This window comes from Penicillium riverlandense, assembly GCF_028828495.1.
Source record: "Penicillium riverlandense strain IBT 135883 chromosome Unknown utg000006l_segment0_segment0, whole genome shotgun sequence".
In the NCBI taxonomy this organism is placed as follows: domain Eukaryota; kingdom Fungi; phylum Ascomycota; class Eurotiomycetes; order Eurotiales; family Aspergillaceae; genus Penicillium; species Penicillium riverlandense.
In genome coordinates, this window is record NW_026643197.1 from 3,015,152 (window position 1) to 3,028,411 (window position 13,260).

Here is a 13,260-nt window from a genome sequence, read left to right on the forward strand (position 1 = left end):
CCGAAGAGAGGTTGAGCGTCGCGTAGTTTCCGACTGCTTCGATGGATCGGATATATATAGTTATTACAAGTCTCTCTTGGTCGAATTCCAAGAAGACACATTAAGCATGAGCTTCATAATGCACTATACACTGGTTTATCATTATCATCTAAATCTTGCGTGTGGCCACACAGGTTCAGTACAGAGGTATGCGAAGACCACTTGAGTCGCTGTTTGGGACCCGATGATTGGCCAGCCCAGGTTCCATCGTTCATCCATCCTCCATGGCTTTTTTGAGCACCCCCATGAAGCATTCTGCGAGCCGCATAATTCATAGTGTAGCTGGAATCTATCCGACAAATGTGAAACAAGCCCACATGTACAAATATCGACGACAGCTTTGAGGCAGCCTGTGTTGTCCTAAGTCGAGCTGACAATATGTCAGCAAGGCGGAATGGGGCCGGGCCGTTGGCCTGTGCACACAATGCAAGTTGATTCCACATCAATATCAAGTAGATGTGACCCACAATAATCTTGCGCAGTGCAGAGAAAAATTGTTGTTATAAATACAGCAGGGCTCAGATGTTGCAGGAGAAACAACAACTTCACTTTTCTCCTCACCGAACACTTTGTCTTCAGATCAGCATATATATAGCCCGCTATGGAATCCCTCATCGTCAACACATCTTCGGATACAACAATATATACATCTATTACTCGTCCAGCTGAGCACAAAAATAAACCTCTGGTGTTGTTCACTCACTACTGGGGTGGCTCTTCCTCTACCTGGCACAAACTTACGTCACCATACTCGTCCGCGTCTATAAGCGCCACTTATCCAACGGTTGCTGTCGACCTCCGAGGCTGGGGCAAGTCAACTGGTCCAGTAGCGGATAACGGATCCGCCTATTCGATCTCTGCAATGGCATCTGATATTTGTTCGGTCCTGAAACAACTCCAAGCAAGGACTGAGGATTTGTTTGAAAATGGCTTAGTATTTGTTGGCCATTCAATGGGGGCAAAGGTGGCTTTTGCAACTCTCAGCATCCTGCCTGCCGAGCTTCTGAACAAGGTCAAGGGTTTGGTGTTAGCCGCCCCAGCACCACCTACAGCGTTGAATTTACCTTCTGAAATGAAGGACCAGCAGCTATCGGCGTATCAAACGCAGGAATCTGTACTATGGACACTTCGGAATGTCCTGGCAAATCCTGACACGCTAAGCGAGCAGGACATGAAATTGGTGGTGGAGAACAGTCTTTGCGGCAACCAGTTTGCCAAAAGTTCCTGGCCTACGTATGGCATGGGAGAAGATATTTCAATTGGATTGAGAAAGACCCTCGAGTCATTGAAAGACGTTGGACTTTTAGTCGGCATCATTGTTGGCGAATTCGACGTTGTTGAACCAGAGGAGCGAGTCAAAGCTGAAGTCGGTCAGTTCCTCATTGAGATTGGGCTGAAAGTCACGATAAAGACTGCCAAAGGTGTGAAACATCTCATACCACTGGAAGATCCCCTAAGCATTGCCCAAGAAATTCGGAGATTTTAGGATATCAGGCAGATAATTGATAAGCACTTCCCCAGAAGAATATCTGTCCTAATGAGTGTTTTCGAAATTATATACAGACTCTGCTCTTGAGTGAAATACTGTTACGTGTTAATAGGATAGTGTGGTGACGGGGAAGGTCTGTCATCAATGCCGGTCCGACTCGCAACCGGGGCGCGGAGACACCCTAAAACCACTCCATGTAAATAGTAGATGCTTCATCGATGTCTGCGAGGGAGATCAGTGAAATTATGTTGAACAAAAATAATGATAAAGCCAAGGCAGAGGAAAGAGCTTTTTGTCATTATAACTGTCGGTCTTCTTTCTCTTTTATGCTTTTTTCTACACTTGAGCCACCGACTCAGTATATTCTGTCTTTATGCGTCGTTGAGGCTGGCCTGCGGTGATCAGCAGCAGCTCGCAAGAAGTAAACCTACCGGGGCAAATTCGATTGATTGCCCTTCTTTAAATCCCGAGCTCTGTTCGCTGCTTTTTTCTCTATCACTATGGAGAATCTCAAAATCCCCGAAAATTTGGATTGCTACGGTGGTGCGGCTTTTCGAAAGCCGGGTATCTTCAAATCACTGGTATCTCCTAGGGGCCTTGCGTCCTCCAAAACCTGAGGGGATACTCGAAAAACAATGGTACCGACACGCTCCGGAGGAAAGTGAATGAGCCATGTGGAGGTGGAATGTTTGCTTATGTGGGTAAGCTGAATAATTCCTCCGAGCTCTGCACTGCGGCTCTGCCTAATTTTCTTCGATTTTTCGTGCTGTTCAGACAGGAAAAGGAAGACAAGGTAGCGAGATCGCGATGTGGAAATTTTCTGTGAATGACGCCGCGACCACCTAGAGCCAACAGCACTTTCTTAGCACTTTTTTGGTAGTCATTGGCAGGCCGGAAAGAATGGGCGGGTGAGTATTGAATGTTAATGTCAGCCGCGCCGGCTGACATGCATTGTGGAAATGCAAGATAACCAAAGCGTCGGCTGTCGTCTTCGAGCTAAGGTGCCATGTGGTCCTCGCCTCACGACTCAAAGAGTTGGGCTATCAAGTCCCCCCTTTTTGGGAGACACTGTGGGCCTATCGAGTTGGCCAACATCGCCAGAATCCCGCATAACAGGTGTTAGCGTTGCTAATGAGATGAGTTGGTGGCGCGTCTGCTCAGGAGCTCGGAGCTCATCGAGGCCTTCACCGTGGTAGGACTAGTTATGTGCCAATGTGACCTAGCTTGCAGGACCTCGCGCAGCACAAGAAAATGATTGGTGGATGTGACAGGAGGTGCGCCCCGGCGGTTACGGGTATTTTGGTCGGGCTGATCTCTGCGGCGCTTACTTGATCGTGACGAGGTGATTGGCCACTGCTTCGCGAAGTTTGCTAACATTAGCAACAAAAAAAAAGTAGCTAATTTAGGTCCGCTAGCGAGTTTTCTAAGTTAAGATACCGGAGTAGATGCGGGGGAAAGGGGCTTTGGGATTGTGAGGCTCGCATGGTATATCAGGGCCAACAATCCAGTGTTGCCTCGCCGGATTTCCACTCAGGGTATCCCAAGTCTTGTAAAGGGAACTTGAATCATCTTCTTGAATTCTACTTTTTCTTCATCCTTCAGTATCTGCCCAAAAGTTAGTCCTGATCTCACCATGGGTGTCATCCGACTGCCTCGCCCAACGGGCATCTATGTCCCAAGCTCTCCACGAACTCTCACCAACGACATGATCTCGCCGCCTCTCTCTCCTGAATTCAGCTTTGACTCTGACGCTGTCATCCCCTCGCTCCTACCAGCCTTTGAATACATCTCCTCTAAGCTGCAGCAAAGGATGATGCATGTCACTCTCCTAGTTGGCCGGGGCAAACCCTATCCCACCGGGGAGCCGTCCGATCTCATGGTAATTCCAGTCACATCACTTGACTTACCGTCGTGGAGAATACTGGAACGGGCCATCGCCAGGGCAGCAAGGAAGTTTTCACTGGGCCAGAGCTGGACCGACGCGCTGAACCGCAGCCAGTATGAACGCCAGGCCAATGAATATCTCATGGAGCAGTCTATCCTCCAGAATGAGGTCGTGTTCAGCCAAGAGGGCTTGACCCTGCTCAACATGGACCGCATCTACACCTTCAAACGCCGGCTCTGCATCTTCTCCAACCGCCCTTTTTCCCGTACAGATGACCAGTCCATCAACTCCTGCGTGAAGTTGCTGCACCGTATCATCACCGACTTCCAAGGTCGTCCGTTCAGCAAGGCATTCTTCCACCGTGTCTATGAGCAATTGGATGTCCGCGACGACCTGCTCACCCAGGTCGCCAGCGCCTACAAGAACATCCACAAGCAGGATGCTATAATTCTTCCTCCTCGGGCCAAGGCCGAGCACTCTCAGGCTCGGAAAGAACATCCTCGGAAGTCGCCGATTCGCCCTGCTCGTGTGCGAAGACAGCCACCGCTGGCTAAGTCCAGTACGTCGACTCGACGTGGCCCCAAGACTCCACTGTCCGCGTCGGATGTTACTCCCATCACTCGGAATGAATGGAACATCCTGGTGAGCACGGACATTCGGCAGCTGCAGCCCACTGTCACCAAGTGGACGCCGTCACCAACAGTATTTGCTGTGGCGTGAACTATATAATTGTCAAGGATTCTCAATTCGATCTGGCAAATTGGCCTCGATCAAAGTCCAAATACACTTCCCAGTGAGCAGTGCCTCTAGTGTACTGCCCAAGGAATACCCTTGTTAGCTGCCCGATTGCAGTCTGAATTGCAAGGGGGACAGAGTCGTCGATCTTCAAGATCATGTCATGACTTCGCCGTTGGCCGACACCATTACTGATGCTGGACCCGCTGGGTTCGCCGAGCCAATAATGGGAAGCCGGTCACAGTGAGCGCCAACTCAAGCACCACATTTGGCGGTGCCCGAATGAAGTTTACCGAGCGCGGATTAGCCGCTGCACTCTTGGACTATGGGCTCAAAAAACATTCCCACCCAGTCCAATCATGGACATAGACTTACAGCATGTGGATAACCTCATGTGTAATATTACATAGCAATAACTAATGAGGGAAGAATACTATCTTTATCACTATCGGCGCCCTCCGCTGCCCCGCGGTGTCACGTGAGACGATATCACCATGACCACTGTAGCAGTTTTTTGTTTTTGTAGATGTTATCTGAGTGCGTCGTGGGTTTCTTACGCCTCTGCAATCAGCACCCCGGCCTGCATTATCCCCTCCTTCCAGGATAATTTATTGCAGATTGCCAAGATACCGAACGTTCGCTCAAAGGGATCTGGTCTTGGCGGCGCTAGGACGACGGCCGATAAGACTAATGAGTATTTCTCATCGATTATCGGATCTGCGACCTTTTTTCGGTTTATAACCGTAAACCACTTCTCCCGCCGTCATTTTGTTGGCCTGCATCTGGTATATCAGCTGTGTATTGGCCCTCCTTCTCGCTCCGTCTCGGGACGAAGGGAAAGAAGAACCGGAGGAGGTTCGCCATTTAACTCGACAGTGACACATGGACAATGGATTCGGTCGCCAATGAACCGGTAGAGACTCAGAGTCTAGATGGCGAGTCGCGAAAATGGGGTCTGCAACCGCTTATACGCCATGCGGAGCGTTCTCACAGCCGGATGCCGGGAATTAGAAGGATCCCACTTCGGGCAATTGGCATAATCCTGTTCATCGCGTTCCTGAATGTGGTTGTGTGGATTGCTGCTGCAATCGTGCTGGTATGTTTGAAATATAGGCCCACTTGTTGGAGTCGAGAGCTAATTCTTTCATCCAGCACTACCATCCGTACGTTTATTCTACGCACGCCCAGATAATTTCTATTGGTTGTGATACTTCCTGAAATTACACTGCTAATACTCACCAGGTCATTGGTGTCTACCGCTGTTCTAGCCTTCACACTTGGCCTGAGACATGCTTTCGATGCAGATCACATATCTGTATGTATATCCTCGCTGTACGCAGTCCAATAACTCTAACGAAAAACCAAACAGGCAATTGATCTAATGACCCGACGCCTACTCGCCACTGGGCAGAGACCTGTTACAGTGGGGACTTTTTTCTCGCTGGGTCATTCGACGTAAGCATTGGTTTTCAGACCGGAACATGATTCTGTCTAACTATCAAGTAGAATCGTTATAATTACGTCTATTGTTGTGGCAGCCACGGCAGCTGCAGTGTCATCGAAATTTGATAGCTTCAGCACTATCGGCGGAATCATTGGCAGCTCTGTCAGTGCCGCGTTCTTGATTCTGCTTGGCTTGATGAATGGGTACATATTGTACAAACTCATCAAACAGATGCAAAAGGTCTTCAGCTTGCCAGCGGGCCATGAAGATGAAGCATGGAAGATTGAGGGAGGTGGAATCCTCTTCTCAATTTTGAAGAAAATGTTCAAATTGATTGACCGGTACGCCGAGGCACTTAACTAACTCATCAGACATGTTTGACTAACTGTCCTCTGCAGGCCCTGGAAGATGTATCCACTGGGAATCCTTTTCGGACTTGGTTTTGATACCTCGTCTGAAATTGCGTTACTCGGTATCTCGTCGATTGAAGCAGCAAAGGGAACTTCCTTCTGGGTGATTCTTATTCTCCCGGCTCTATTCACCGGTAAGTCATATTGTCCTCATTCAATGAATATTGGTCGCCTATTCTGATGCATGACAGCGGGAATGTGTTTGCTGGACACAACAGACGGAGCCCTCATGTTCTCGCTCTACATCCAACCCTCCGCCAACTTCCTGCCACCAAAGCCCCATAATAGCACGTCAGATGCAACCTCTACCACTAGTGACGGCGAGGAACTACCGCAATCGCACGACAACCACCGCGACCCCATCGCATTCCTCTATTATTCAATTGTCCTAACTTCATTGACTGTCATCGTGGCCATCGTAATTGGAGTCATTCAACTTCTCACAATGATTTTGAACGTGACACATGCCAAAGGCAAGTTCTGGGATGGTGTCCAAACAGCAGGGGACTATTACGATGTCATTGGTGGGTCTATTTGTGGCTGTTTTATTATATTCGGCGGTTTCAGTGTTCTGATCTATAAACCATGGCGACGATGGATGACTCGGCGACACGGTCGGAGTGCGGTTACTGATGAAGAAGGGTATCGGGACAGTGCTCCTGGTGGTGGGGAGCAGGACTGTGAGATTTTTGATGGTCCAATGGAAGGAGAACGGCAATGCCCAACTGAATCTGTTGGTAAAGGGCGTTTGTCTCAGGTTGCAGTGAAGTCGACTGGTGAGCCGCGACTCGAGGAAGAGATCGTCTAGCTGGATGTGGTGATCGGCCTTATATCAAGCATTGAATGACTTCAACAAAGCAGAAACTTTGAAGAGGTTCAATTTGAAACAATTTGAACAAGAGTTTAGGATTTTCCATTTGGTCTTCATCGACGTACAAATACATGCCTCAGGCAGAAACAACGTGACGTCAAACAGGGAGGCGCGAGTCTGCCTCCTCAACATCTCTCCAGCTACACAACTACACTCCTACTCCAAGCATTCTGACCATGATCTTGTTTTACCCATTCCATTTGCTACTTTTTGACACCCTTTCATCGCCATGCCTATGAGCACCACTCGATGTAAGAGGGCAATGCATAAGAATCGGTAACCCTAGTTCCTGAATGCACACATAACTCGAAGAACATACATTTTGATTCAATACGTTTGCAAATACCTTCTATATATTGCTTTTTTATATGGGGATGACCAGGGGGCTTTAGCTGGATTTGGGCTCTGACACAATATGCCGGATCCCTTGTTTGCAAGTTCATCTCCGCCGGAGGCAGATGCAGAAGTCGACCAAGTGGACATATTCTCGTCAATCCCGCCGGTCTTTATTCTGCCTACTCATTTGTCATTGGACGGGTTGCACGATGCTGAAAGCCGGCTCGTCAACTACGGGGGGAATATCACCTATGACATCGCAGAAGCGGGGTTGATTCTGGGAAGTATTGGGCAAAAAAAAAGGGCTGCATTGGAGCTGCGCTCGCGCGGTATTTGGACCCAGGACGTTTCAGAACATTTGCCTGCAGATGAAGCCAGTTTGAAAGATTCCGAACCCCCTCTTAAACGAAGGCGAAGTGAGCAACATAGTCAGTCCGGGGGTGCGGAAAACGACATCGACCTCAGCACCGAGTCCGATTCCGGGTCTGAAAAAGATACAGTGCAAAACCGAAGTCGTCATCCAAAGCATCTACTTCAGACGGCTGACGATCAAAAAGGCTCAGTTCTTGTGATCAAGCTTGAATGGCTCGACGAATCTATCAAGGCTGGGAAACCGTTGCCGAAAGAGCCATATATGGTTTACCACGGTCAAAAGAAGATAGTGCCTACTGTTCCTGCGGAAACGGGAAAACAGATAGGCGCCACAGGACAAAAATCAAACCAAATAATTCAGCGCGCCAAAGAAGATGCAGCGCTGCAATCACCGCCAGTTTCCTCTAGTAGATTCGGTGTTCGGCGCTCAAAGGAAAGTTTTGACAGAGGATCTTCCAGCCAAAGACAACCCCCAACTTTATACCGTCAGACAACCTCTGAACACGACGAACCTACGTCACTACCGCCTACTCCAGATTGGGTGCGCGACCAGGTTCTATACGCATGCATGCGCTCAGCGCCCCTGCATCCCGCAAACGAGAAATTTATTTCACAACTTGAAAAAATTCGCCGCATTCGAGAGCTCACTCTTGACGATATTGGGGTACGGGCATATAGTACGTCAATTGCCGCTCTCGCAGCATACCCGTACACTATTCATCGACCAAACGAAATCATCGCCTTGCCCGGTTGCGATGTGAAAATTGCGAACCTCTTTGCCGAGTTTCAGCAGCATGACAGTAACGATCATAGCGAAGATGACGGGACCGTTTCTGCCGCAGCTGCCCTCGAGACGGATCCGGTGTTGCGCGTTTTACACACTTTCTATAATATTTGGGGCGTTGGTGCCAAAACTGCACGAGACTTTTATTATCACCGGGGCTGGCGCGATCTCGATGATATCGTCGAACACGGCTGGAACTCTCTTTCTCGTGTGCAGCAAATAGGAGTCAAATTCTACGACGAATTTCTGGCTGGCGTTCCTCGCCCCGAATCAGAAAGCATTGTTGCTATTATCCGCAGGCATGCAAATCTTGTTCGCCCTGACGCTGGCAATGCCATTGACTGTATTATTGTCGGTGGATACCGCCGAGGGAAAGAAATTAGCGGTGACGTGGATATCATGATATCCCACCGCGATGATGCGGTAACGCGAAATCTCGTCCTTGATCTCGTTGCCAGTCTCGAGAAGGAGCACTACATCACCCATACTCTTGCCTTGAACCTCACTTCCTCGCACCGAGAGCAGCAAACCGTCCCCTTTCGCGGCGATGCCCCCGGGAAACATTTTGACAGCCTCGACAAGGCCTTAGTGGTCTGGCAAGACCCGCACTTCGACATCGGAGACGTCGATGTCGACGAGAACACTCTACGCAAAAAGAATCCAAACCCTCATCGTCGGGTGGATATTATCATCTCGCCCTGGCGCACTGTCGGTTGCGCTGTGCTTGGCTGGTCTGGTGACACGACTTTCCAGCGGGATCTACGCCGCTATGCAAAGAAGGCCCATGCATGGAAGTTTGACTCGAGTGGTGTTCGAGAGCGAACAACTGGCGGCCAGGTTGTTGACCTTGAGCATGGAGGAGAAACTTGGCAGGAAAGGGAGAGGTTGGTTATGGAGCGGTTGGGAGTTGGATGGAGGCCGCCGGAGGAGCGATGCACACGGTAGATAATAATTTACGTGGAAAAGATCAATCTAGCGTGACGCAAATCTGAGGTTCATGGTGTATCTCATATTCTTCGTCTCCTGGCTGACTTCACAGATCTATACGCGTAACAGCAGCCAAATTACGAGATGTTATCTTTCCGCGTGGATGAGATAAAAGGCCTAGTATGTACAGTGGTGTCCCATAAGTCTGAACCCATCTTCCTGCCGCCTTAGTGGGTGACGGGTTTTAGATTTACGGAACACCAGTGACCAGGATCTGGACGCGTTACTTTGAACGCGAACGCGCCCACGTCGCCGACGATCATCACAATCCATAATCCTTTAGTTCTCCCACTTTCACCACCGAACAGAAATCCCATTATCCTATTCTACCGCAATCTTTGTACTACGTACTCTATAATACATACATATTTTCCTGTCGTTTACTGCCACTATGCCTCCCAAGCGCAAGTCATCGGACAATGCGGACGCCCAGCCCAAAAGATCCAAGACCGGGGGTGAGACCCCGGAGAAGAAGGGGTCCCGTTGGTCCAATGTCTCGGGCTCTGCAAATATCTACGAGAGTTACAAGCGAATCACGAGCGATGCCCCCGATACGTACGCGTGGAAATGCGAGTGTAAAGCGCCATTCGAAAACGATGACGAGGACGACGAACCTGAATCCAAGGAGGAAGATGAGGATAAAATGAAAGCCAGTGGCTGTAATTAATGACTTATTTGGATCCCGTGCTGACCCCATCCAGGACACTTGCGACGATGGCAAGACCTGTCTCTGCGAGAAATCCGCCGCGGAATATCCCGACCACCCCTGGATCTTCACTTTTGCAGGACAGCAGAAATTTCTCACGTCAATGATCCAGCTGAGCCTCCGTAACCCGGACTGTTTTGGCATGTACGTCTACAATGATTCCTACGGCTGGGGTATCATGGAGGTCGTGGAGAACCTTCTTGTAGATTTCGAAGAAGCCGAAGGCAATTGGAAAGAGCAGTGGGCTATGTGCGAGGCCATTGCGCTGTTTTGGCTACGTGGTGATCCGACGCCATTGTATATGTGAGTCGTTCCTTTTACCGTTTGCGTCACATCTACCAATTGGGGAATTTTCCTAATGCAATGCAATCATACAGGGTCGATGATGGCGACCACGTCAACCAGCTCGCTGACCTGATTGGAGCCATGTTTCTATCCATGCTGGCCACTTTGGGCCGTAACGGCCTCTTAAAGGAAGAGTCCGAGGTCAAGAATCTTGGCATGATCATGGGACTTTACATCCGAATTGGATTTGACGATACCCTGGATTTCGACAATCTCAGCGCTCGCGTGTTTGCCTATGCGACCAAGAACAACATTAAACTTGGTGGTCTCAAGAAACTACAGAGCCGTGTGGATGACTTGCAGGCAGAAGTCGATAAGATCACGCTTCCTGCGTCTGAGGCTAAAAATAACGATCCTTGGGACTGGAAAAAGCTCTTGAACAGCTATGAGGGTTACAGTGGAGACATACCGGTGTATGCGATCAAGCCAAACAAGATGGGCGGTGATGGCTGCGACATCACGACCTGGTCTAGTGCGAAGCGCAAGAAGCACAGTTTCGATAATAAGGACCCTCTGGGTAAGAAAGAGATGGATGCAATCAAGCAGGGCATGGTCATGCAGCTGGCATAAATCCTGCTTTCTTGAAATCGCTATCTGGTGTACAAATCCTGTCATTATAATCCTGAGTTTATCCTTTTACTGCGATCAAATCTGTACATTTCATTCAATTGCGCCCTTCTGTCTTGAGCTCAATCAGTACCAACGAGAAGCTCTGCTCGGGCCTTTGACGAAGTCTTTCATGGGTGCTAACCGCCTAGTAACTGCCCCAGGGTAACTGCCCCAGGTCATCCTACTGCTTCCTGTCCCGTGGAAGCGCTTTTTCCAAGTCCACCACGCTCGCAGTGACACTATTGTCCTCTCCACCAAGGACGCCAGCTCCATTGATCAACAAAAATCGCGGATCTTGCTCGAAGATCCTAAGAGATCGAGTATAACTCGTACCCTCTGGCGTGGAGACCTCGGTCCACTCGCCTTCTCCCAATGCCTGATTGATAAAGACCGAGCTGAGAGTGCCACAGCTGACGATAATCGTTCCATTGGGTCCCCCGTAAGGCGTCCATGTTACATAAGGTGAGCTTGCGGGCTGTGTGCCATCGTTCACTACTATGCGCTGACCCTCTACTTCGCCAAAGTTCTCTGGGTTCTTGGACAAGCGAAAATACACAGGGAAACTGTAGTCGGAGGTGTTGAAGAAGGAGCCGTACTCATAGGTCATGATCCACAGGCCATTGGGGAGCTGGAATTTTCAGTTAAGTTCAGCAAAGAGCACCAGAAGACATACCTGAGCTACAGTTGTCATACCGGGGCGGTCTGTATATGTGGGGTATTCACTGAATGATTGCACGCCGGTCAGTCAAGAAGGTTGGCATAGCTCATATCCAGCATCACATTACATACGCGTCATTCACCACAGCGCCCCAATGCTTCAGGTCGGCCGAAACTTGATGGACCAATTTCTGACCATGCGTTGCGTTGGCTCTCTGGTCGGAATAGTAGCAAATCAACCTGCCCTCACTATTATGCAATCAGCAAAAGCGCTTTCCTGAATAGACAACGGTTCACACGAACTGAGCAAGCAAAAACGGCTCCCAAATCGGCGTCAGGCCGTTATCAGGTTCTGCCTCGCCGCCAGAAGCCACGCGGCTAACGAATTCCCAGTTCAGGCCTTGGTCATGTGATGCGTATAGATCGATTCGGGTATAAGAAAGATTTGTTGGAATGCTATTCCCAGCAAGCAGCAAGGTACCGGCTGGGAAGTTTCCAATCCTCTCTGGAAGATAGTACAGGAAGGGCTGATACCGCAGACCCCAGTCATTGACTTGATCGTGGACTCGCGAGAACTCACGCCAGGTCTTGCCGCTGTCCGAGGATTTGTAGATGGGAAAGTAGACCAGTGGAGGCTCTGGGGAGTAGTTCTCCCAAGTAGCTAGTAGATCACCATTGGGTAACTCCACATTCCGAGCGTACAGAGTACGAGGGACGTTATAGTCTGAGGGGGGATCGAAGATCGTAATGTTGGTCAAGGGCTTCGGCTGGGATCGCTGAATGAACGACCCGAGTGCTAATGGCACCAGAGCAAAAAAACTTAGGGGCTGCATTTGATCGAATATTGTTATCGCTTCATTTTTACTACGGTGGTACATGCGTTCATTATATGGACAGTAGTCTAGTGCACTTGACGGAGCTGGTAGAATCTCATCCCGCCGGAGTTGAGCCAAAAATGGCATGGCGCCTCGACGGCATGCTTTCTCTGAGAAGCGGAAAAATATTACTTTCAGAGGCGAAGAAGGTATTGCCGAAATGGAGCCTGGAACTGTTTGTGGGGTGAGAATAAACATGAATTAACTCTTTCCACCGGAAAAATGTTTTCGGAGAGTTGAAAGGAGTAAACGCCATTTCCTGCACTGAAAGTCGAATTGTAGCGGAATGAACTGAGGCATCGACAATCATATGATTCAAATCGCTAATTAATTGTCTTCAACAGATTTCAACCCAACGGTTCTGGGTAGTACTATATGGCTAGCTGTTTTTGAGGATTAGGATGCTTGCTGGCTGCCTAGAATTTCCTTGCTGGTTTGCTACTGCGTCAATGTACCTGTCCAGTTCGTCATTTATTTCCTTTCTCTACACTATTCTCTCTCTTCCTGTGTCTCGTTTTCCTCATATAGGGGGCTATGTCAGAAGCAAATCACAAGGAGACGCTCAGTCCCGACGCCGATCAACACCATCGAAGAGGGCTGGACAGCTCAGTCACTGTCACAGTTATAGTCCAGTAAATGATCTGCTATGACCACTAACCGATCATAATAGTCTCATGCTATCATCTTCGTCAAAAGAAGTATCTGGTAAAGCGAAT

At 49.2% G+C, this 13,260-nt stretch overlaps 6 protein-coding genes across 6 annotated transcripts; 5 read left to right on the plus strand and 1 right to left on the minus strand.

Annotated features, from left to right (window-relative positions):
* Positions 1–640: 640 nt before the first annotated feature.
* N7474_007421 (acylglycerol lipase) lies at positions 641–1,525 on the plus strand (the record flags this gene model as incomplete). The annotated part of the gene is made up of 1 exon (XM_057198831.1): positions 641–1,525. One exon carries the CDS (start codon positions 641–643, stop codon positions 1,523–1,525), a length of 885 nt encoding a protein of 294 aa, XP_057052271.1.
* A 1,636-nt stretch (positions 1,526–3,161) lies between these two features.
* On the plus strand, positions 3,162–4,133 carry N7474_007422 (uncharacterized protein; the record flags this gene model as incomplete). Its single annotated transcript, XM_057198832.1, has 1 exon — positions 3,162–4,133. The coding sequence occupies one exon, from the start codon at positions 3,162–3,164 to the stop codon at positions 4,131–4,133; it is 972 nt and encodes a 323-aa protein (XP_057052272.1).
* Positions 4,134–5,037: 904 nt separating this feature from the next.
* Positions 5,038–6,810, plus strand: N7474_007423 (HoxN/HupN/NixA family nickel/cobalt transporter; the record flags this gene model as incomplete). Its single annotated transcript, XM_057198833.1, has 7 exons — positions 5,038–5,244; positions 5,301–5,311; positions 5,391–5,463; positions 5,518–5,603; positions 5,655–5,933; positions 5,991–6,136; positions 6,194–6,810. The coding sequence occupies 7 exons, from the start codon at positions 5,038–5,040 to the stop codon at positions 6,808–6,810; spliced, it is 1,419 nt and encodes a 472-aa protein (XP_057052273.1).
* Positions 6,811–7,288: 478 nt separating this feature from the next.
* Positions 7,289–9,310, plus strand: N7474_007424 (type-X family DNA polymerase; the record flags this gene model as incomplete). Its single annotated transcript, XM_057198834.1, has 1 exon — positions 7,289–9,310. The coding sequence occupies one exon, from the start codon at positions 7,289–7,291 to the stop codon at positions 9,308–9,310; it is 2,022 nt and encodes a 673-aa protein (XP_057052274.1).
* A 433-nt stretch (positions 9,311–9,743) lies between these two features.
* N7474_007425 (uncharacterized protein) lies at positions 9,744–10,973 on the plus strand (the record flags this gene model as incomplete). Its single annotated transcript, XM_057198835.1, has 3 exons — positions 9,744–10,001; positions 10,054–10,361; positions 10,436–10,973. The coding sequence occupies 3 exons, from the start codon at positions 9,744–9,746 to the stop codon at positions 10,971–10,973; spliced, it is 1,104 nt and encodes a 367-aa protein (XP_057052275.1).
* Positions 10,974–11,193: 220 nt separating this feature from the next.
* On the minus strand, positions 11,194–12,502 carry N7474_007426 (uncharacterized protein; the record flags this gene model as incomplete). The annotated part of the gene is made up of 4 exons (XM_057198836.1): positions 11,194–11,640; positions 11,686–11,734; positions 11,802–11,918; positions 11,973–12,502. 4 exons carry the CDS (start codon positions 12,500–12,502, stop codon positions 11,194–11,196), a joined length of 1,143 nt encoding a protein of 380 aa, XP_057052276.1.
* Positions 12,503–13,260: the final 758 nt, after the last annotated feature.